We start from the raw sequence: 24,703 nt of genomic DNA, 5'->3' as shown, positions 1-24,703 counted from the left end.
TTGTTTTATTATGTTATTAAAAATTAGCGACAGCCCGATGTGATGTGTTCAGCAAGGCAAGACAGTATTTCACGTCGGTCCATCGCCTAAGACAAGGCGCAAATTTGTATCCACATGGAATACTGCTCTCATCCATCCCCAATACCAGCTCCTTCTATTTGACCGTATCCAATGTAGAGCAGCTCTAATAATCCCCTCCGGACATTTCGTCAAAATCTTAGTGTCACCCGCACCCCTTGATGTCCAAAAATCCTCAGCTGCGCGATTTTTAAGACACTTTCTGCCTCGCACAACTGTGTAGAACCAGCTTTTGCCTGTGGTTTTTCTGATGTGCTACGACTTGGGAACCTTCGAGAAAAGAGTGTACACCTTCCTTAAAGGGTGGCAGCGTACTTGTAAGGCCCCGGTGTTGCAGATTTCCATGGGTGTTGGTTGTCACTTTCCATCAGAGAAAAAAAACCTCAGGATTGAAAGGTGAAAGAAGATTAAACTTTCATGTCCCAGAGAAGGGCATGGAAGTTTATTGGAAGATTAGTCAGTAAGCCTTAACAATACTTTGCCAGTTATTTTAATTAGTTTATCGATTTCAAGCCAAAATTTCAAAAATAAAATACTCAAAATTAATACTTTTTAAGGAAAGGTTGTCTTTCTCGAAGGTTACAAAAGTATGTGTTATATATTTATTTATAATTATTTTCATTCACAGTAATCGTCGAAGATTGATTATAATCAAGTGCTCTAACCTGGATAGCATAAAGTAAATATGCATTCATAGTGACGACACGAGCGAGTTATCTTAAAATAGATTAACTTGATAGCAGACTGTGAACCAACACACAAGATGATATGCACTGTAGTCGAGGAGTTGAAGGAGTTACGGACGTATAACACAAAAATCTATAAGAGTCTACGGGGCGACGATACCAAAAAACGATACCACTTCGACAATGCCAAATCACTACAATATTATTTGAATTATATACACTTGGAGAATTTTAAATCGATAGATAGGTTTATTTACATTTTGTATTTTATAGTGCATACGAGTGACTCAAATACATATATTATGATTGCACCTGCCATCCAAGACGCTCACATCTTGATGATATTATCTTATTCGAAGGTTGTGTTTACAACATATTGCTTTTTGAACAATAACACAGTCGTAATATAGACTTGGTTATTCCTGTTTTGGATTACAATGAAGGATATTTACCGTAATGATGTTAACTCATACGTTTTAAAGTTGTTTCGCCACCTCCTGGTCTATTTGTCAGCCGCCAGCTTCTTACTACATAAAACATTATTATGTTACAATCAGTCAGGTGTCTATACGCGAGTACCAACCCAGGCTGAGTGAGCTCATTATATTGATAAACATAAAACAAAAACAAAATAACAGTTGACAGGAATAGCTCGGTGAGTGATATAATTTTTAGGTAAGAGATTATTGAGATCCATTATTTATTTATCAAGATAAATTTAAATAATAATTTTAAGCGTTTTCGTCTTATAAATTGCGTATAGTTGACAATTTTAGTGCACTTTAAAGATTAAAAATTGTAATTAAAACAAGATGTTTCTATCCCCATGCTGCATTCATAATATTGTAGATGCCGTAAGCTTGACGGGCCATCTGAAATAAAAAATAAAATGAAATAATATTCTCTCTCTCGTCTCGTCGAGCAAGGTGCGGAAGTCGAGAATGAACAAATGTTAGTTAGTGTGTGCACTATAAGAGTGCTTGCCCAAATCCTACGGGACTGGTCACCGTGTCTTATACTGATTAGAAACTATGAATTTTTGTGGATGACGTCATAATTGATTAAACTATTCTTTGTAATCTTTACAGTTTTTTTAAATAATGAATTTTACAATGTAGTGTACGTAAATCTGTTACAAGAACTCAATACAGCTAATTTATAATATGTATAACGAAATGTGTGAATAATAAGTCGCAGTTCGCGGTAGATCTGAGAAATAATGTAATTTGAACACAAATACCTCCGCAAACGTGTCCAGGCATATGGGGTAGAAAACAGTTTTAATGACGAGTGGCGATGAAGTTCTCGTAAGCATCAGTAATATCGTCTTACGAATTTCTATGTCAGACTCCATTTCCCACCCGCACGTGTATATAGCTTGGCGCAGAGACGCGCTCTGAAACAAAGAGCGAACAGTACGACAGTATCAGCCCCTCGCATAACCACAAACGTATGAGAGCTGGAGTACTTTTAGCCTGTGAGGCCGCGGTTTTGTGTCTGAGAATGAGCAACGAAGGAAGAAATCAGTATTTACTCACCTTCTCCATGAGGAGATCGCTGTAGTAGCAAGGGATATAGAAGTGCAATATTGCACCGAAGAAGAAGGAAATAAACTCTAATGTAATTTCTTTGTGACGCAGCGACTGAAAGGATAGATTTCGTAAGTAAAATGCTTTAAAATTCTTATAAAACATTGTGGAGAAAATGTTTCAACATTACCTCTACTATTTGAAATGCAGAAAACGGTATCAGAAAAGTTGTTGTTTTCATATTAAATTCGTAGAGGATGACGAAGATCTTTTGCACATCTTTTACAAATCTGCCAAGTAAGATTGACACGATAAAACTGATATAATTGTGAACATATTTGAATAACAATTACTCTTGGATATCAAACCTGTATATATCAAGGAGCTTAAGATTAATGCGTTTTAAATTTTCCCTTCTTTCTTGTGTGGTCGATGCCTCGTTGAGTGCCTTGGATAGATTTCTACTCACTAAGTCCAGTTGGCCACAAGTGTGTAGCATAAAAATGGGCAGCAGAGGATCGAAGCCGATATAAACGGACATAGAATATATGTCAAACAAGAAGCACATAAGGAACGTGGCGCAATAAACGGACCAGAGGTCTTTGTATTCGTTGATACCCTTCGGGTATGTGAAGTCGAACATCGGAATCAACATGCATTCGTCATTCCAGCAGTGGTATGCCATCAGAAAGAGCGCCTTGACTGGGAACATTAAGCTGGTGAGACCAGCTGAGATGAGCCAAAAATGACAGATTTGGACTCCCTTGCCTACATAATATGAAACAATATCTTTTTCATCATCCGACAACCCTTCCGCTAACTTGTAATCTCTATCGATCAAGATGATGAGATTCTTTATTAATCGATACCGATGCACAAGTATACTGTGTTTGAAGGTCACCGTCACCGCGACTATTGCCATTATACCGTTCTTAATCGCTTCGGTGTACGTTTTGGCTTTAACATCGTGATTTACGATTGAATTAACCAGGAATGCAAAGCAAATTAGTGCGATAGCACGGAAAAAGAGAATCTTTAGTAACCAAAACCTGTTTCGATCGGATATGAACGGGTGAGAACTATTGAAACGCATGTATCTTGTGGATATTTTGTACGCCTCTTCAAAGTTAATAGGCATGCGAGCCATTTTGCAAATCCAGAGTTCCGGAACCGTCTGGCTCCAAGTGCTCAATCAGTGCGTCAACGATAGGCGTGGGAGCCGAGGACTGCAGGCGACGTTCCAATCACAACAGACAGTAATTGTGGTAAATCGTAATGAGAGACCTACTCATCATGTTAATTCATGGTTTTGCTCTACAAATCGTTTTTCGTATAAACTTCAAACGAAATGAAATGCATATCTCTGATATTAGCTGGAATTGAATATTTGATATCAGAAGTTGACAGAGTTAAAGTCAGTATTGCTGAGTACATTAAGTGAGTTAAGTTGAAGCAAATATATGTTACATAAAGTTTTGCTTGCTTCGTTTATTGTGTAATTCTTTTAATAATAAATCTAATAAATACTAATTAGGTATGATAAGGACCTTATAACCTTTGGATTGTTTTATTTTTTTCTGCATTATATAATGGACCCCTAATCGATGTTTCCGTACTGCATCAGCATTTCATTTTAAGACTATTATTTTGTTGTTGTCTCCATGTCTAGACTTTGGTATTAGTTTATGCACTAAACTATTATTAGTATAGTGACATACGGACAACACACTTGAGCTGTTTGGGGTCAATGCCGATTGATTGTACTGCAGTATTTTAGGTTACAAAGACATTATCCTACTATAAAGTAGGTTTTGGTTAAAAGTTCAGTTCATGGCAGCCCGTAATTTGGTGTAAACATCTAGTAACCGTAGCTTAATATAATCATAAATAAATATTCAAATGTTTACAAATTACAATATTCAATTTCGAGTTTCGATTATTTATTGTTACAAAGAGTTAATTATATATTTAGCTTTGATAAATATTGGAATTTTTAAAATGAAAAGGGAATAATATCCGATTTAATTATTTTTAGGGTTCCGTACTTTAAGGAAAGAATGAGACCCCTTATGAGACCACTTCGTTGTCTATCTATCGGTCTCTTGTGAAAAAAGAAATAACCTTTAAATCAATGCAATCAAAATATATGACTATATATTTCTATAAAATCACTAAGAGAGTAACAACCGTTCCTAGAATTAAGAAATTTGCCAAGAAGCAATATGTTGTATCAAAGTTATAGGAAATATAGTATGGTACGGAACCCTCAGCGTGAGTTCAAAACGCACTTGTCCAGTTAGTTTTTTTTTTTGCAATTGAGTTTTGATACCGAATAAAACTAACTTATTTTCGTTCAAATATACATGACGTGACAAACACTTAACAAAATCAAAAATTGATAATAAAATCGATAAAATCGTGAGCTAATGACGTGAAAAGGAACAATTGAACCACATTAAAGACGAGGTGAGGTGACGGAATAAAATTAATTGTAAAAATTGGTATTGTTATAAGGAAGTGATAATAAATGTGAGGGTAGCTTGAACAGAACTTTGAATAAACTACCCAACGAATGTTCAAGAGCTAGAGGATAAATTACACGTTACTTCATATTAATCTATTGGTCTAGGGGTCTCAAGTAATGCTTGTAATCCCGAGTGGAACACATACAGTTTAAAATTTCATAGTTTTGTTTGACATTTTAATTATTTCATTGTATGACATGACTTTTTAATATTTTATTCACATTATTTATTATTATCGTTATTATTTTTTTTTTTTTAATTTAAAAAAAAAAAAAAGTTTAAATTTCATAACTTTGTTTGACATTTTAATAATTTCATTATATATTTTATTCACATTTAGTATTTAAATTTTTTTTTTTTTTTTGTTTGTATTGATTAATTTTGATGTATTTTAATTCTCATTACATTGTTATTTACCTTTTTTTAAGTTTAGTTAATTAATTAATTTTTTTAATTTTATATAATTTTATTTTTAGGACCTTGGTCACGATTGTGTCTGTTTATTTATTTTTATTAATTTTACAACTATAAATAGTTTAAATGGCAATATTAATAGTTGTGTTCTGAAATATTTTGATTGTATTCGTAGTCGAATTCCATTATGATTATTGTATATATATTTTTAAAACATGAGTTCCCCCTTTCTAAGGTTAACGTGTCCTCATTGCCCCGGCTCGGCGCGAACGTTTAGCTCTCATGGGCTTAAAATACATATTGGGCATAAACATAAGGATGTGGCTCGTTTCCCTGCTGGCTCCGCTCTCGCGCAGCAGTCACTTCAACCCAACGACGACGGTATAAGTGCACCATCTCTAAGTTCACAGCCTCCTATCAATGTCCTTGATAGTCTAGCGTCTCTTAGGAGATCTGTAAGGGTGCTAAAGCATATTCCTAAGGGAGTGAGGAACCTAGCAGCCGGTAGATTGTGCGAAATTATAGGAAGGTGTATTGAGACCAATGGAACAACAGATTGGTGTACACTGCTTACATTTTCTTATACTGCGCTTAAATTACCACTTCTGCAGGGCTCGGGTAACCTTACGTCCAAAGTGAAGGCCAACATAACATCCTGTGGCGCACCCGATGATGTCGATGGAGATGTGTCCTATAGAGCGTCTTCAGTCCAAAAGGTGATCGAGTCAAAAGTGTTTGAGGGTGACTTGAGGGGGGCAGTGCGCTTGTTAATGTCTGATGATACGATGGCACCGTCTGGTCCCGAAACTCTAGCTTCCTTGACGTCCAAACATCCATCCCCATCGCGTCCAGTAGCTTTTCCTCTGGCACCGGATCAACCCATTCAAATATTAAAAGTCAAAAAGGAAGACGTAGTCCAGGCTCTGGGCAGTTTTCATAATGGTTCAGCGGGCGGTTTGGATGGTATTCGTCCGGTTCATTTAAAAGAGCTGATCACAAATTCTGCAGGGGACAACGGGCAACGTTTGCTTGAATCTTTGGTTGATTTGTGTAACTTCCTTCTTAGTGGGCAATTAAATCCGGAAATTTGTCCATATTTGTACGGGGCGAGTCTGTGCGCGCTATCAAAAAAAAGATGGGGACATTAGACCAATTGCAGTGGGGAGCATTTTCCGTCGTTTAGTGGCAAAGCTGGGGTGTCGTGCTATTAGAGAGGATATGGCCAAATACCTTCAGCCGCACCAGTTGGGGTTCGGAACCCAAATGGGATGTGAGGGAGCAATACACGCAACACGTGCATTTGTAACAGAGCCAGGGAACGCAGATTGTGTAGTGATAAAATTAGATCTTAAGAACGCGTTCAACTCAGTGGAAAGGGACGTACTCCTGGATGAGGTCAGTAGAAATATTCCATCTCTTTATCCATTTCTTCTACAGGTTTATCAGTTCCCTTCTAAGCTCTTCTACGAGAATTCCCTCATACTCTCCCAAGTTGGTGCACAGCAGGGGGATCCACTTGGACCACTTATTTTCAGCCTGGCAATCCACAAGGCAATCTTGTCTTTAAAATCTCCTTTTAATATTTGGTACCTAGATGATGGTACTATTGGGGGAAAGCCAGAAGACGTGAAGCAAGATATCCTAACTTTGATTCCTCTCTTTAAAGACTTAGGGTTAGAGATTAACTCAGATAAGTGCGAGTTTTTTCAATGTGGAGCCGGCCTCTTTAATAAATTCTCTCTTTTCTCTTCCATTCTACCTGGCCTCAAGGAGCTGTCTCGTGATACCTTTTATCTTCTGGGTTCACCTATTTTTCCGGAAGCAGTTCCCGAGGCTATTGAAGCCGGGAGACGTCTTCTTTTACTTGCTCAGAACCGTCTCACAAAGATCACTGCGCATGTAGCCTTGGCTCTGTTGAGAATGTGTTTTGCGGTACCACAGATTACCTATCTTCTAAGGACGTCTCCTGTCTGGTTGTTCCCTCAAGATATATCTTCCTTTGACGGCTCCTTAAAGTGTACAGTGGAAAACATCTTGAATGTGTCGTTGAATGACACCCAGTGGAGCCAAGCCTCTTTGCCTGTACGGTTTGGGGGTCTAGGTGTGCGACGAGTGAGGGATGTGTGTCTGCCTGCCTTTCTCGCATCAGCGCATGGGGTTGTTAGTCTTGTCTCTAAAATTTTATCTTCCGATGGAGGCAGGATTATCATACCTTTTGCTGCAGAGGGAGTAGCGGAGTGGGAGACGCTCTTCCCAAATGTACCCCTTCCTGGATTTGCAGAAAGGCAGCGTGCTTGGGACGATGTGGGGTCCAAGTCTGAGCTCGACCGACTTGTCAGTGCAGCTGGTGGAGTGGATCTGGCCAGACTCAGAGCGGTGTCGAGGGCGGAGTCTGGAGCTTGGTTGCAGGCTTTGCCTTCCCCCTACTTTGGGACTCTTCTTGACAGTGACTCTTTGCGTATGGCGGTGGCTCTCCGCCTGGGCTGCGATGTTTGTCAACCACACCGATGCATCTGCGGGTCCATGGTGGGTGCCAATGGGCATCACGCATTGAGTTGCGGACGATGCTCGGGGAGATTTCCCCGACACCACGCTCTTAATGACATTGTTCGGAGGGCCTTGCTTTCGGCGAATGTTCCATGCGTCCTGGAACCACCAGGTCTCTGTCGCTCCGATGGCAAGAGACCAGATGGTTTGACACTGGTCCCATGGCAAAGGGGGAGGAGTTTGTTGTGGGATGCTACCTGTGTCAATACCTTTGCAGTGTCTCACCTGGCTCATACAACACGGACGGCTGGGGCAGCTGCTGAGAGTGCGGCAGCGAAAAAGCGGGAGAAGTATGCCTCCTTGTGTAAAAGATTTTTATTTGTGCCACTAGCGTTCGAGACGTCAGGATGTTGGGGGTCAGATGCCCTTGCTTTAATCAGGGAGATTGGCTATCGCCTTAGAGAGAGGGGATTTGACAGTCACTCCGGGTCCTACCTGGCGCAGAGGTTGTCCATTGCCGTACAGCGTGGAAATGCAGCCTGCATTATGGGCAGCTTTGCGTCTGGTGGGAACCAGGAGAGACTATTTTAAGTTTGACGTGTATATACTAAATATTTACTCTATTACATATAAATATAATTTGAGCTTCACTAAACAAAAAACTTCACAAAATCTTTAAATTGAACGCAATGATAAAATAAATTTAAATTATTTAAATCGAGCACCCAATGCAAATAAACAAAAAAAAAACTAACAGAAATAACAATAGTATTGTTATAATTGATTTCTAGTTGACTCAGGGGCGATAAAGATAATAATTCTGGCCAATTAATCATCGTTACTGATATAATACGACTTAGCCCTGATTACGCACGTCTTTATTCTGGTCTATATCGATTTTATATATTACTAGTCGGGTACCACCCACTCGGCACACTGGTTTGGTGGTACCAAACAGCAATACTCAGTATCGTCGTTTTCCTGTTCTGTCGGTGACAATGTCTATGGACGATTCGGAACACTTACCGTCTAAGATAGACAGTTTGTCCGTCCATCTGTCTGTCATGCGATGTAATGGAAATATTTTCCTAAATAATTTCAGCCAAGGCAAGGAAAAATAAGTAATAGCTATTTGGGATATCGACAAGCAAGTAAACAATGTCTTATAATTGTATATTATATTATTTTTCGATTGAGAGATATAATTTTTGACTAATCTAGAATCCTAATGGCAATACCTAGAACCAAGTTTTAATCCTCAGATAAATACCTAGATAGAACACGCACGATATTTGATACATAACAAGATATAGCATTTTCTGTCGTCAAATTCTATTCGGTCAATACCGCGAAGAAGTAAATCTATCTGTGTTTTGAGGACCTGATTATAAACTTCTACTCGGGGGTCGATTTACCTACTTTTAATTTGAGCTTAATTTTTTCTTTTCCTTAGTATTAGAATTATTTATTATACAGTGGAAAAAAATTAAAAGATTTTACTGTGCACTGTGGGTTGCAGATCAGTAGAATAGAATAGCATGCCATTTGTTTTTCGCATAAATTGAAGTTAACTATGATTTACATTATTATAATAGATAATAAATGTGCATAAATAATCTAGTTACGATATAATGTTAATTGGGTTGATAAATTATGTTATATGAGATTTAAAAATATGAGTTTAAAAGGATCCAATAATTTATCAGGCATTTATGAAGGCAGACAAGAACCCCTCATGTGTGAGGGTGAAGGCCTCCTCCAGACGTTTACGTTTGATCTATATTTGGCAAATGTCGTCCAGTTTTTTGCTGTGATATAATTATCACTACATATTTTAAAACAAAGTCGCTTTCTCTGTCAATATATCCCTATGTATGCTTTAATCTTTAAAACTACGCAACGGATTTTGATGCGGTTTCTTTTAATAGATAGAGCGATTCGAGAGGAAGGTTTTTGTATTTAATGCATGGACATTATAGTAAAGACACACTTATAATTTTAGAGGTTTCTAATGTAAAACAAATTCTGTAGTACATTTAGTATTAGCCTAAGGTATCCTCTTCCATTAAGGAGAGAGTTTGGAACATATTCTACCACGCTGTTTCAATGCGGGTTGGTGGAATGCACATGTGGCAGAATTTTGATGAAATTAGATTGAGTTATAGAGTTTCCTCACGATGTTTTCCTTCACCGCCGAGCAAGATATGAATTATAAACACAAATGAAGCACATATATATAGTGGCGCTTGTCTGGGTTTGAACCCGCAATCATCGGTTAAAATGCACGCGTTCTAACCAATAGGCCATCTCAACTCAAGGTTGCTAGTCTATAGTAGTTAAATCGTTAAAAGCAGCAAAAATAAATGATTAGTTGGTTATAATTGTAATCATTAAGATCGTTTCGATAAAATCATAGCATTACAAAATGTAGGCGATACAGGTTGGTCAATAAATAATTTATAGAGTGTGCATTTGTAAATATTAATCAATTTATTGACAGACTAATTATCAGCAAAGGAATAAAACGTTCTAGAACTCGTTTCACATTAATATTAGCAACTATAGGGATTTTTTAAAGTTTAATTTGGAATATTTCTTGTTGGGTAATTTATCATGACTTATTTTGTTTCGAATATTTAAATTAAAATTTTGATAAATAGCTGATATTTAACTTTAGCGTATATTGGCATTTTTTGCAGTGGTTGGAGTTAATGAGCTATGAAGTTTAGAAATTTAGAAACCGTACACGTCCGCCGTGATGTAGTTAGTTGAAAGAGTCATGAATAATATAATTCTAACTCGGATGCGACTTGTCAGCGCCAGTGGTCACATCACATCTCAAACTACATATATTTCAGATTATAAAAAAATAGCGACTCGGTCAGAGTTTGTTATTTATGAATACAGAAAAAGTTATCATATAAATTAAATTGATACTGTGATTTTTTCTTAGAATTATAATATAGGATTATAATTCGTCAGATCCATACAAACAAACCAATTTTACGTCTAAATAATATTTCGTATAGAAAAGGCAGGCGGAGTTTTGTTATGACGTCAGTAAAATTAATAATTATTGTAATAACACTTTTGACGTTCGCGCCACACCCACAACTGCGCTCGTATCAGCGCGAGTACTTGGCGTGCGAATGCCGACGGGAGCGTTACAACACCCAGACACACAAACAGATACGATGATCTCATCAAAGTCTGCCTTACGTACACTCAGTTTAATTTTTGTAATAGTCTTATAGCAGTTTAAGAACATATTTTCACAGTCGTTTGTTGATTCTAAGGGTCTCTTTAATAATATACTTTTTAAATGTCCTCGCCTTAACTCGAGAAACCAAACTTAATTTTTTGTACCCCTTTGTAACTGTGACTATTCAAAGAATATGTTCTTGTTACGTGCATGTAAAAGTTATAACAAACATTGTAAAGAGTTAGATATATTTAACTCAAAAATTAGCAAATTTATACTTAGTTTATATTTATACGTCATATCATTAAACTAGAGTAGCAGTTTCAATTGCATTTTCTGCTTTCTGTTTTTGTTTTTATTTTTAATATAATATGTCATTTGTTTGTATTAATTTTAAGTGGAAACTTGATTGAATTATGTTTTTCTTATATTTGTTTTTTACTGTTAGGTGTAATTATAATTCTTTGTTTCCCAAATAAATAAATAAATTAAAATAAATAGTCACAGCAAAATAAACAATAATTTAAGAAATTATAATTGGATACTAAATATATAAATCGATAAACTCTGTAATGTCAGTTAAATTTAATGTGGCGTTACTATCGTGATAGCCGTCCTGCACGTATACAATTAAGTTTGCAACCGCAACCAGTATAACGTTTGCGCCTCTTTTGATTATTCTTAGTCATTTGTAGAGAAAACTATCAAATAATTCCACAACTTTCTTATGAAATATTATCAGAGTGCACAGAGTACTTTGTAATTTTGAGTCAATTGATGATCAGGTAATAAAGCGGTATCATTATGGGTTTATCATACATTTAGTCCTTTTCGACCAATCACATCGACAGTCTCTCTGCAACTTTGTCTTCGGCCGCAGCTCGCTACAATGAAGTCTTGCATGAAACTTGCACTATGCAACGCTACTTGGAAATTAGAGAGAAACGGGAAATGATATTATTCGCTTGTCTCTTTTTTTCTCGTAGAATGTAATTGTGGGCGTGATTAATAAAAACGTGATAAATAGTCTCGCAGACAAAAAGTAATGAGATCACAAACAGATAAATGTATCTGATCGCCGTGACGGCAATCAGACACAGATTACACTTTATTGCCACAGATTAATGAACACCTCGAGGGCGATATCGTCGCATTTAATTAAATCCTTTGTTATTTGTTTGAGAAGAAAAGTGTTCATTATTATTTATATATATAGAATATAGAATTATAACAAATATATAGAATTATATAACAAAATATAGAATATAGAATTATAACAAATATATAGAATTATAACAAAAAATAAGTTTAATGTCATTATTGCCTAATTAATTATAATTAAACTATTTGGGCAACGGTTGCTAATATTTATGACTACTACGGAGATACTACGGATACAGGAGATTATTTTTCTCGTAGTGGTATCCTCTCCTCTCTCTGTCATAAGATACTAATATCTCACGTCGTCGAGGCTTTAAATACGAGCGTTTCCGGGCGCAGTTTAACATTTCAAACTCCAGACAGAAGCCTTACAAGCCACTGTAGGAAAAAAAGGTGCAGTTTTTTTTATTAGATTTTAACTTCGATGATCGGTATGTGATAAACTTATTACGCCAAGTCTCCTCCTTCGCTAAGTCAATAAATCCACCTTTGGGAACAGTATCCGTTAATATTGCCGTTTCATAAATTCAAATCATTTATAAAAAAATAGATTGGTAAAGAAGGCATTTTTTTCAATACAATATTATACAGACGATAAAAAAACGTGGAATTAATACTTAGTGAGTACCAGGCAGGATGTATTACATACATATATAATTGTATTTAACTAAAATATCTATATTTTTAAATGTTTAAGTAACTACTGAGTTTCTTGCTGTTTCTTCTCGGTAGAATCTACTTTCCGAACCGGTGGTAGCTTCACTTAATATAGGAGTTGTTAAATGACGATTCAAAAGTGCCTGTAAAAGCCTACTTGAATAAAGTATATTTTTTGATTTTGAAAACGAGTAAGTTAAAGTAATTTTAATGTTGTATGTGGATAATGATTATAGACATGGGATGTTGTTTGATTAAAATAAGTTGCACAATTAATTTATAGCTGAATGAGAGACGTATTAGTGCGCTGAAATATTTTTAAGGGCGTTCACGCCAGATGTATTTTCGGACGGCGATCACACACGAGCGTGCTCGTCAGTCACGGCGCGTCCCGTTGCAAACACGCACACCGACTGCGTGCCTTACAGCGACCGAGTGTGTTGTTTATTTGCGGTCGCCGGTTACATGAAATTAAACCAACAACAACTGAGCCTTATGTTAAACTGGATGTGACGTCATTGTTTACATACAAATAATAAAAAGTGATAAGTAAGATTGTGGAACAGTGAGCAAACAATAAAAGCGAAATAGTTTTTTTGCAATATCGACACATCGACTCATGCCACATTTGTGCAAGACACATAATGTTTATTTATTTCATTAGAAGCTCGCAGTAATAACATTCATGAGCAGTTGCCCAGCATTTTGCTATTATTCCTACAACGCTCGCTCTCGTGCGGTGTGTTTACTTCTAGCGAGAGCCCACTGGGCCTGTCACGTTGCTCATTTCTAGGTCACGAAGGTGTTAACGTCAGTCGGCGTTTCTCTCTGCAGCCGTCGGTCACATTCGTTAATCAAGTTTAACATGACGGAGACGAAAAAGCGGTACCCTAATTATGACATGAACATTTGGTTCAGGACCTGCGAGGAGGAGATCAACGAGCCTCTCGAGGGAAAGACGACGGGTAAGGCTTGTTTTATTATTTTTGTTTTGATTTAATAATGTCTGTGGTGACAATCTTTGATGTATTACATTATTAATTTTATGAGAGCAAGAGCAAATGTTAAAATGACTATTTTTAAAATGTACACTATAATTTCTCATGTTTATTTTGTTACCATGTAAAATGACGTATATCCTTATTATTTATTACTCCGGCTGCAACTGTTTTCGGAAGCCTGCGGTCCCCGCCACACGGAGCGGATGCGTCGTATTCACGTCGCCCACGGATCGTTTCATCCCAATAGTAACGGGAAAAAGTTAACTAAATGTTTCGGTACCCATCCTCGGCTTTATTAGCAGAAGGTACGGTAGGCAGGTATGTCAGGTAGGTAGGAAGGTTAGAATGTACAAAACTCGAGTTACGAGATAACGACCCGAACATACGTTTTCGTTTTGAACTAATTTTTTGTCGGTTTAAAGTTTGATAAAATAGATGACCGCGTCACGGTCACGACCAAGGGCGTTCGTCTATTTAATAAATTAACGAATATTCTTTCGTCGAGTTTAGCACACAACTCATTATTTTATTACGTTAAAAACATACCTACGTTTATATGTTTACAAAATTAATTTACAATTCGTAAGGAATATACTAAATTTTATGCTCGACTCTAATTTATAGTTGATAGGTACATTTCAACGGCCCCGTCCTATGCTCCCCCTTAATATTGAATTAATCACTTCTCTACAATGATATTCTAATAAAACATCATTGCTACTCTATATATTGATAAAGGGTTATGAAGATGATAATAAAATATGGAGTTAGCTTTCGATGTCGTTTTCCATGCGGAATTAGTAATTATTCAATTAATGGATTTAATAATCTTTGGTTAACTGGTCATTGGAAAAGAGTCTTTCGATTCTTCTCGCTAGAATCTACATTCCGATCCGGTGGTGGGTTTAATTTAATTCATTCACGTAAAATAACGATGTAAATGTGCTCGCACGAGTGTGCTCGTATAAAGTATATTTTGATGATTGATTTGAGTATCCGCAACAGGTGATCAACACCGGTCGGCCGTCACATCGGCTATTAACCTAAGTTCGGCGATCGTGTACTGAGTAGCAAACTCTTAACAAGCTGTGTTCTCAATCGTCACTCCACAAGTCACGGTTAATTTTTAAAACCAAACTGTGACGTTATGCAATCGAAGGTCAAATTATTTCATATATCATTGTCCTGTTTTTTTTTAGGAATTTTTTATTTCTTGTTATATAATACGCTGGTAATATCAAATTATCGATACTAGTCACTGTGACCGTCGTTGTAACTTGTTATTATGCATTCATCAGTGTATAATAGTTACAGTAGTTAGTTGTACTTCGGTTTGAAAGCTGAGTAAGCCAAACTACGTTACTACAGGTACAAGCAATATCACCTCGTATTTCCCAGATCGTGGCGCACTGGAGACGTAAGGAGTCTCTAATGTTTTTACAGAGAACATTTAGCATCAGATGACCCATTATTCCGTCCGCCTACCTGTATCATAAAAAATACAGCAAACAAAACTTATTACATACTAGCTTCGCACGGGTGCAATACTGATACTAAATATACTATAGAATTTGTTTATTTACGACATCACATTGCAAACTCCTAAAATTATCAGTGTTTATTTACTACACTGTCCATGTTTTATACATATACATACAAAAACCTTTTTTTTTAATTATTCCATCCATTAAAAAAAACCGCATCAAAATTAGTTGCGTAGTTTCAAATATTTAAGCATACATAGGAATATAGCGACAGAGAAAGCGATTTTGCTTTATACTGTGTAGTGAAGTAATATGTACAACAGTAAATATTTCACAATTGGACCGCAAGAAAGTATAAAATAAATATACACATATATATACTGATGAAAGTTATGATATTTTTCAATCCTGTGTTTTGGAGAATAGAATCCATTTTGCACCTAATTACAGATACACGAACAATAATTCCGCAGCCTCCACGCTTGGCCGCATACACTTCTTACAAGGTCAATGTCACGGGCGCCGGCGCCTCTTACGTCATTAGCTGTTCCGTATCTGTATCTTACAATAATGAAAAACAGTGACGTCATGTGGTTCCCTTGCGACATTTCATTCATTTACGCGCATGTCATCAGTGAAAGTTTATTCAAATTCATTTGACCCTGTTTACCCGACCCTCGCTAAAAGTATGCGTGCAGTCTACTGGACCATCTTAACTTGCGTTATCTGATAACTACTATGTTGTTAAAATGAGCGGTTACATCGTAGGTGTAATTCCGTCGTGGGTTCGTGGCACGCTGCTGAGGAATGGTCCTGGATGCAATAAAATTGGGTCATACCAGTATGATCACGTTTTCGACGGCTTAGCACTGATACATAGGTAAATATAGCTTTATCTAAATATAGTTATAGTTTTAAGATTCCCGACCCTTGGGCTTTTTCTTAAGAACTTTCCTGTAGTACGGAGAATGTTTCGATACACACAGGCTTCTTCACAATGTCTTACTGTCGGGCACGATATAAATTGTCATTAACACGGCTTTACTATTTTACGGCTTTGACTCGTGATGACACGACAAATATGTTATGTACATTGCACACAGGCGGCATGTAAGTTCCTTATGATGTTATGGATGCTATTAGTAACTGAAATTAATAAAAGGCTGATGCACTTCAGCCGGGCCGATCATAATGTTCGGCAAGTAACAAACATTTGTCTTTGAAGTAATTAATGTTATTGTATTTCGTTTTTAATTTGGTAATTTGTTGAACAATACAAAATGAATGTGAATAACTTACTACTGAACTGAGGGCTCCTCTCTCTTTGAGGAAAAATAGCATTATATATTATATGAATGGGACTCACGGAATATATATTGTATACTAGACAATCGGGCCAGCTTCATATGAGTACAATACCGATACTAAATATACTGCAGAATTTGTTTTATTTGACATCACATTAGAAAAATGTAAAATTATCAGTGTTTGTCTACTACATTGTCCATTTATTATAATGACCAATTTTTATTAAAGGTTTTCCATAAAGGATGGGAAAGTGACCTACCAATGTCGTTTCGTCCGTTCAGAGACGTATAAAAAGAATACTGCAGCGAATCGCATCGTGGTGACGGAGTTTGGCACCAGGGCTGTTCCCGACCCTTGCAGGAGTATATTCGACCGGTAAGCAATGCACACCTCACGCTATACCTTATCAGTTGTATGTAGTGAGATCGGCACTACAGAAGGACATAAGTACTCCAAGTTGATTATTTTAACGACTGTAAAGAAATAGGAATGTTATCAAACTAAAAATTGCAGATTTTTTTGGTTCGTTTCCTAATATTCCACTTTGAGTATCGGTAAGTGTAATGCTTTCATTTGTAATTTTTAGAATCTCTTCTATATTCAACTTCAATATGGATCAGACGGACAACACGGCGGTCTCAGTGTACCCGTTCGGAGACCAGATCTACGCCATGACAGAAGTGCCCATCCTGTACAAGTAAGTGTCAATGTCCACCAGAAAGGTGCATTACGTTCCGTCCAGTTTTGTATGAATTACTTTTACTAATCTTATACAACAACAACGACAGTCTGTAAATTTGTTACTACTGGGCCTCCTCTCTCTTTGACGAGAAGGTTTGAAACATATTCCACCACGTTGTTCCCATGTGGGTTTGGTGGAATACACGTGTGGCTGAATTTCTATGAAATTAGACACATGTGGGTTAACTCACGATGTTTTCCTTCACCACCGAGCACTAGATGAATTACAAACACAAATTAAGCATATGAACATTCAGAGGTGCTTGCCTGGGATTGATCCCGCAATTATCTGTTAAGATGAACGCGTTCTAACCACTGGAAAACCTTGGCTCACTCATTTGACTGACTCATTAAGTCATACATTTCATGTGAACTTAGAATCGACCCCGTGACCCTCGAGACTGTGGGCAAGGAGAAACTCGCCAACTCGTTGGTCGTGTGCCACACTGCTCACCCGCACGTCATGCCCAACGGTAAGTGGTGTTAAGTGTCTCATACCGCGCCACACGCCGCTACCGTTACTCGCGCGTCAGCCGCCTCAGGTATACGGCGGCACACGCAGAGACTACTTTAGTACATAATATTAATGATACCAATATTGCCTAGAAATTTGGTTTTATAATGAAACATACATCAAATCGAAGTTTAGTAGTTAATCATTGATACAATATATTTCATATACAGATATTACACATTGATCTCTAAATTTTTTAAATGCACAACGTATTTAAGATAATATTTAAAAAATCGATACTTGGCATCGCAGAGTATTCTGTAGGTATACAGGGTTACGAGTTTCGAGAACGATATTTCGATTGACCTCCCGAGTTTTAGCCGGCTGTAGCCATGTAAGCTGTACACAAAAAGATTTTTTTCTTTAGTAATTTTGGACAAATTCTGTAAACAAACCTTCCTAGTTTATCGCTCTTTCTAAAAGCTGTATCAAAACCCGTTGAGCGGTTAAGAAAAAAAAGCGGAAAAGTGCGAGTTGAACTCGCGTGAAGAGGGTTCCGTACGATGTTGGAGTTAAAAAATATGTTCTCCACACATTCCACCTGCAAATGTAAGTTGGTACGTAAAATATTGAGTGATTTACCATGTTATTTTAATATCATGGACTTCTTATAAGTTTTCCTATAATCTATAAGGAGAAAACTAATTTCTGTATTTTTTTCAAAATTTTAGGTACAGTAGTTTCGGAGATAAGGGGGGGGGGGGAATGGTCAATTTTCGTCTATTTTCTTGAATAACTTGGAAATTGTTTATTTTAAAATTACAAAAAAATACATTTAAGATCTTCTCAACAAGACCTTTCATTTGATATGCCACACGATGCAGTTTTCAGAATTTTTTTTTTTATTTTTCCCCTTCCCCCCCAAAAATGACCCCCCATATACAGATTTCCTCTGCTCACGTCACACCTCTGTATTTGGGTTACAGGAATTGATATGTGTACCAAATTTCAACTTAATCGGTCTAATAGATTCGGAGATAATTGACTGTAAGCGACGGACGGACAGACACACGAGTGATCCTATAAGGGTTCCGTTTTTGTATTCAGACGTACGGAGCCCTAAAAAGGCGGAGATACAGACAGACACAGGAAGCGACTGTGTCTCATACTGTGTTGTTAATATTGTTTATTGTAGTATACACCCGCCGGACCCGAACCCGATACGCTGCGCCTGGGACACGTATTTGTCAATAAGAACGACATCGGTGTATAGAACGACACAACTCAGATGTGGCATTGGCAAAACTCCTAAAACCGATCAAATCCTAATTAAGTACGCTATCTCAAATAAATGTTGATTACATTTATTTCTTATGTGAATATGATCTTTACACAAACGTCATACTCATAACGTGTAGGTAATATCATATGACCATTATACATCAATTTGATACCTGCTTTCTGGGTTTCAACTGACGCGAGAAGCTATAGCGACGAAGAGCGTCGAATGGCGCGATGGGGAGCTATTTCTATTGGTTGTATAAATCGGCAGTGATCGGTTTGATTGAATTTGCCGATGCTACATCTAAGTTGTGTCGTACCATATGCGTATCATCTATATAATATGAGCTAATTAATTAGAGAATAATATTTTATTGTGTATTGACGAGGAAACAATCGGTGAAATATTAGACTTGCATTAACACGTTTGTAATAAACTCGTGCGATCGATGTCGTTTCCTCAATGATCTCGACATTTTTTATCTTTGTATTATGTGAGCGCTTGTTATTTCTTCCTCTCAATAACAATAAATCAATGTACATGTATGATTTCCTTAATAAATTTAATAAATTTTACATAAAATATGCTATTTACTAGGTAGTAGGGTAGTAGTGCAAGCCTGTCTGGGTAGGTAGCTCCCGTTTGTCATAATATACTCGTACTCTACTCGCACGCAGTCCTTAGTGTTGTGGTGATGCGGTCTTAGGGATGAGTGAGCCAGTGTAACTGCAGGCACGAGTCCCGTTACCCGTGTTTGATGGCGCGTTGGTTCTGTAAGAAAATATTACAAGAAATCACCTGTCTCAACCAGCTTATAATGTTCTGCCATTAAAAACAATCTATTTATTGTTCAACGGAATATAATTATGTTTATTGAGTTAATTATAAAGTATAACGCGAACTCACAAACATTCAAAGTATGTCTTGTTAAAACGTGTAGTTTAATTTAATTTATAAAACAAGAAAAAACTAGGTATAACAAGTTTCGCAAGGCCATAGTATTATCTGTGACCGAGTTGATAACGAAGAATGTTATTTACAATTGAAATATGAATACATTAAACGAGCACTGATATGCTATGACGATGGACAAAGGTTCGTGTCCTTTAATATATACATATTCAATTATACATATCTACACGTCAAGAGTTTGATGCGACTAGTGGCCCGATGGAAATTAAGGAAACTTAACATCATTTCTTTATCGAAAGTAATCGATACTCGATGGAGACTCGTTTGAGAATGTTTAACATTTACGACTTGTTAAAACAAACTTTTATAGAATAGCTAGGCGAATGGGTAAGTAGACCTAAGGATATAGAATACGTTACTAGTTAGTGCTTCTCCAAATTTACTTCAAAAATAATGAGCGGTTATGATTAGTATATGAATAGTTCAGTAATCAAACATGGCAACGATTCTATGGTTTCACTGGTAGGAGGAAAATATTCCACGATGTTTTTGTAATCTGTGCTATAAAGAAGTCATTAATTTGTTTTTTCTTATAGGAGACGTTTATAACGTGGGCTTGAACACCGTGAAAGGGGACTTACGTCACGTGGTTGTGAGGTTTCCTTACAGCGACAAAGGTAATTTAACTTTTCAAAGTAATTTAACTTAACAAAGAAAATAAAAATAACTTCGAATAAAATGAAGTAAACATTTATATACTAGAATGGAATAATTTGTCTGAAAAGAAACGAAAGAGTGTAAAAAAGATGAAGGAGTTTAATATTGTGATATATTGCAGGAGACATGTTTGAATCGGTGGAGATCGTTGGCGGCGCGAGGCCAAGATGGCGCTTAAACCCCGCGTACATGCATTCATTCGGTACACAGATATTATCTCTTATTAAAAGCCGTTTCATTTTAACAAACACTAACTGTACCTTTTAATGCTTCGCGAAGGTAAGAATGGAGACAATATGGGACTCGTATTACTAATAATTAGTAATTATTGTGCCGCAACAGTAGCGGTAAAAATTTGATGGCTGAAGTTGTTTTTAGTCCAATTTAGATTTAATTATTTATTAACTAACGAACTAACGTCGCATTTGCACCAGAGCAATTTGCAATTTAAGCACAAAAATTTTTAAGACATCACTTTAAACAAAAAACATCCGTGGAGCAATTTTAAAGATCTAACTATTCATAGGTACAGACAGCCGACAAGAGACATTTAAATAAAACTAATTATAACGGATGAATCGCGTATATTAATTATTTTTAAACACCCCGACGTTTCGAGCACTTTGCAGTGTTCGTGGTCACAGGTAGACTAAGATGACATTTGTCTATAAATAGACTTAGTCGGGATGTTTAAAAATAATTAATATACGCGATTCATCCGTTATAATTAGTTTTATTTAAATGTGTAATAATCGCGAAAATTTAAGACAACGACAGGAGACAGGTAATGATGTGAAGTATGAACTATTATATATGATCTTTTAAATGTTGTTCAGGGGTGACGGAGAACTACTACGTGATAATCGAGCAGCCGCTTGTGATATCGCTGCTGAAGCTCATGCGCCGCCGCTTCCTCGTCTCCGAGCCCTTCGCCACCGCGCTCGCCAGCTACCCGGAATACGAGGCACGCGGCTTGTCCGACAACATTCATTATTGTCGCTTTACATTCACTGCTATTGAGATAGTTTGAACAATATAAAAAACTACGTCTACATGCTGTCTGCAACTTTCAAAGTTATATTTATTTCTTGGGATGAAGACTAGTGAATAATGACAAAATTGAAACCAGTCTTCGAAAAAAATGGGTCATTTTCACTAAATTAAGCACATGAATATTCAGAGGTTCCTACTTGGGTTTGAACCCGCGACCGTTGGTTAAGATGCACGCGTCCTGACCACTGCGCCGTCTCGGCTCTTAATTTGCTTGACTTAGCGTAATTTTGTTAATATTTGTAAAGGTTCTTCCAAAATTCGGTCGCTGTAAGCTGAGTAGCTCGTAGCAACATGCGAAGGTAATTACAAACTGCGGTTCGTTTTTTTTAAGTTGAATATTCAGTGGTGCTTGCCTCGCCTATACCCGCAATCATCGTTCTAACCACTGGGCCATCTCGGCTGCGTCTGAGTCTTTATTCACTGGACTAAAAAAATAGCTAGTCCAATGCTGTGGGTAGATTTTGCACTTAGTGGACTCTCACGACATCTGTTTTCCTTCCAGACGAACATAATCCTGATACACCGAGCGACCGGCGAAGAGAAGCGCTATCCGACGGAGACGATCTACTTCATGCACGCCATCAACTGCTTCGAAGAGGGCGGCTCGCTGTGCGTCGACTTGTGCTCGTACCGAGACGCCAACGTGCTCAACGCCATGTACGTCTCCGCCTTAAAGGTAGCTAATGTTTATTTAGTTTTAAAAGCGTTTATCTGTTTAATTGACATAATCAAAAGATTTTAATTCAGAAAAGTTACCATTTTAATTATACAAACTTTCAAATATTGTTTCCTTAGAAAAGATTGGATGATATTTTCAGGATATGCACAGCAACCCTGACTACAGCCAGTGGTGTGAATGCCGTCCCAAGCGGATCGAAATCCCCCTCGAGGCGCCGCCCCTGACTAAGGTCGAGTCGCGTCTAATCGCAGACGTCGGTGTCGAGGCGCCGCAGATCAACTATAAATTTTGCAATGGTAATAATATGTAAATACGTTTCAATCAAAAGTCTTACTGTATGTAGTTTTGCTAAAATCTTTGTGCGCAGTTTTCCTTACTTTTTAAATTGCCGCCCTGTTGCTCATCGCATTACATAGACCTCGATATTAGTAATTGCTACGACCGTATATTGGCATCGATTTTTGTTTTCGTTTCAGGAAAACCGTACAGATATTTCTACGGAATCGGATCCGACGTGGATGTTGGTGACGCTGGATCGGTAAGTATAAGTTTAACAAAACATAGACGAGGTCTTTTTATACTATATTCTTGTCATTTCTAGGTCTTTATAAAGATAAAAATATATGTACTATTATATATACGAGTATGTAAATATATTTATTTTGTTTTATTGAATCGTTCATTGATTCTGATGTTTGTGATAATTATTATAATTCCGCCGCGAAACTATAGAGATAATTTATCCAATGTTGAGTATAAATAAAATAGTATGAGGTATTCGGTTTTAGAAAATAATAATAAAAATAAGTGCCCCATATGCTAAATTGACTGTATTGTTGTTTTTCCAGATCGTTAAAGTGGACACGAAGACTGGCGAGGTGTTATATTGGAGGGAGCCCCAGTGCTATCCCAGCGAACCCGTTTTTATTGCTAATCCGGACGGCCAGGTTAGTTTACTATACAAAAACACTGTATATTACTACATAAAAATCTATAGAATAAGAAAAACCAATATTTAGTGTAATTATTACACTGAACTCAGCAAAACAAACGTAATGCGTTCAACAGATTGGTAATTAGTTAGTGGCCAGTGAAGAGCTCCACTGACTGACTCTTTGGTCTTCACAACATGAAGCGACGTCAGTATAAAGCTTATAAAAACTGTAAAATGAAAATCAAGGGCTAACTGAAGTCGCGTGGTATGTTCCAGGACGAAGACGACGGCGTGCTGCTAAGCGCGGCGCTGTGGAGCCGCGACGAGCGCGCCATCGCACTCCTGGTGCTGGACGCCAAGACCTTGGAAGAAGTCGCGCGGGCGCACTTCACGACGCCCTCGCAAACTACGAAATGTTTCCACGGATGGTTCTTGCCGGATCAAAAGCATTAAAGTTACCTTATATACAGCTCAGAAAAATGTATAGGAATTTGTTGTTGTAATATTGAGTGCGGCCTTACGTCTAATTTGCAACGGGTATCTCAGATGGAAGGTTGTTTTATAATGTACTGGTATGTGTGTACAGACACTAATAGGAAAAATCTCATCGCCGGTCAAAGGCCTGCTCTACAGTCGCCGCTCTACCACTTCAGCTGACGCAGCTTACAAATGAATTAGTTAAGGTTAGTTCTAAGGTTTAATTTTGTATAACCAAGTATCTTTAAGTTTGATTCTAGAGTATTTTTATTTTACCTTTTGTTCTGTATTCTAAAGAAGATTTTAGTGAAACTTATATCGTCTATGTTGACATAGCGGTGGTAAGACACATTAACTAAGTCTTAAGAACGGATGCAATATGTTCCCAAATCACTTACGAGAATACAATGATGTGTAAAATAAAGTCTGATATTTTTTTGTATCTTTTATTTTAGTACAAAATATAAAACATAAAACATCCAATTTAACGAAATAAATATTAGTAAAAAATGATTAATTATGCAAGCCAACTAACAAACTCAAAGCATCCGGTTCTCGACCCAGTCAGCAAGGCGTCTCAAGTAATCAAGGCGTATAAAGAAATCAAGATATTGACTGTTGCTTCTCAATATATATTCTGTAATGTTATGTATGTACGAAAAAATATTAATGATTTCATGAGAAAATGTGATACTCATAACATTGGTACAAGGAACAAACACAAACTTGTTACTCCTGTTACTCGACTGCATAGAGTCAGTAACTCCTTTGTGAGGCAATGTATACGGTTTTACAACAGGATCCCAAAAAGCGTTAAAAATGCCTCTGTTGCCAAATTAAAAAAAAATTATTAAGGAACGCTTGTGTGCAAAAGGTTACTATACAATTAATGACTTTATGATCGATAGCACACCTTGGGAAT

General features: G+C 37.1%; 2 protein-coding genes across 3 annotated transcripts; one reads left to right on the top strand and one right to left on the bottom strand.

Moving 5' to 3' along the window:
- The first annotated feature begins 1,310 nt into the window (after nucleotides 1-1,310).
- Nucleotides 1,311-24,217, top strand: LOC124531853 (carotenoid isomerooxygenase-like). 2 transcript variants are annotated; one of them, XM_047106407.1, is made up of 13 exons: nucleotides 1,311-1,419; nucleotides 13,533-13,704; nucleotides 15,993-16,104; nucleotides 16,761-16,907; nucleotides 17,119-17,229; nucleotides 17,652-17,746; nucleotides 20,518-20,598; nucleotides 20,760-20,840; nucleotides 21,475-21,602; nucleotides 22,194-22,367; nucleotides 22,510-22,908; nucleotides 23,219-23,317; nucleotides 23,581-24,217. In XM_047106407.1, exons 2-11 carry the CDS (start codon nucleotides 13,605-13,607, stop codon nucleotides 22,678-22,680), a joined length of 1,200 nt encoding a protein of 399 aa, XP_046962363.1. In that variant the 5' UTR covers nucleotides 1,311-1,419; nucleotides 13,533-13,604; the 3' UTR covers nucleotides 22,681-22,908; nucleotides 23,219-23,317; nucleotides 23,581-24,217. The 2 variants fall into 2 exon arrangements, with proteins under 2 accessions (XP_046962363.1, XP_046962365.1); XM_047106409.1 differs by having other exon boundaries at nucleotides 1,331-1,439.
- On the bottom strand, nucleotides 1,446-3,673 carry LOC124531854. The gene is made up of 5 exons (XM_047106410.1): nucleotides 2,662-3,673; nucleotides 2,484-2,583; nucleotides 2,303-2,407; nucleotides 2,005-2,160; nucleotides 1,446-1,636 (listed from the first exon to the last, which is right to left on the bottom strand). The coding sequence occupies exons 1-5, from the start codon at nucleotides 3,438-3,440 to the stop codon at nucleotides 1,583-1,585; spliced, it is 1,194 nt and encodes a 397-aa protein (XP_046962366.1). The 5' UTR covers nucleotides 3,441-3,673; the 3' UTR covers nucleotides 1,446-1,582.
- Nucleotides 24,218-24,703: the final 486 nt, after the last annotated feature.

The sequence above is a fragment of the Vanessa cardui genome, chromosome 8 (genome assembly GCF_905220365.1).
Source record: "Vanessa cardui chromosome 8, ilVanCard2.1, whole genome shotgun sequence".
Lineage (NCBI taxonomy): Eukaryota > Metazoa > Arthropoda > Insecta > Lepidoptera > Nymphalidae > Vanessa > Vanessa cardui.
This window is presented reverse-complemented; position numbering and strand designations above follow the sequence as displayed.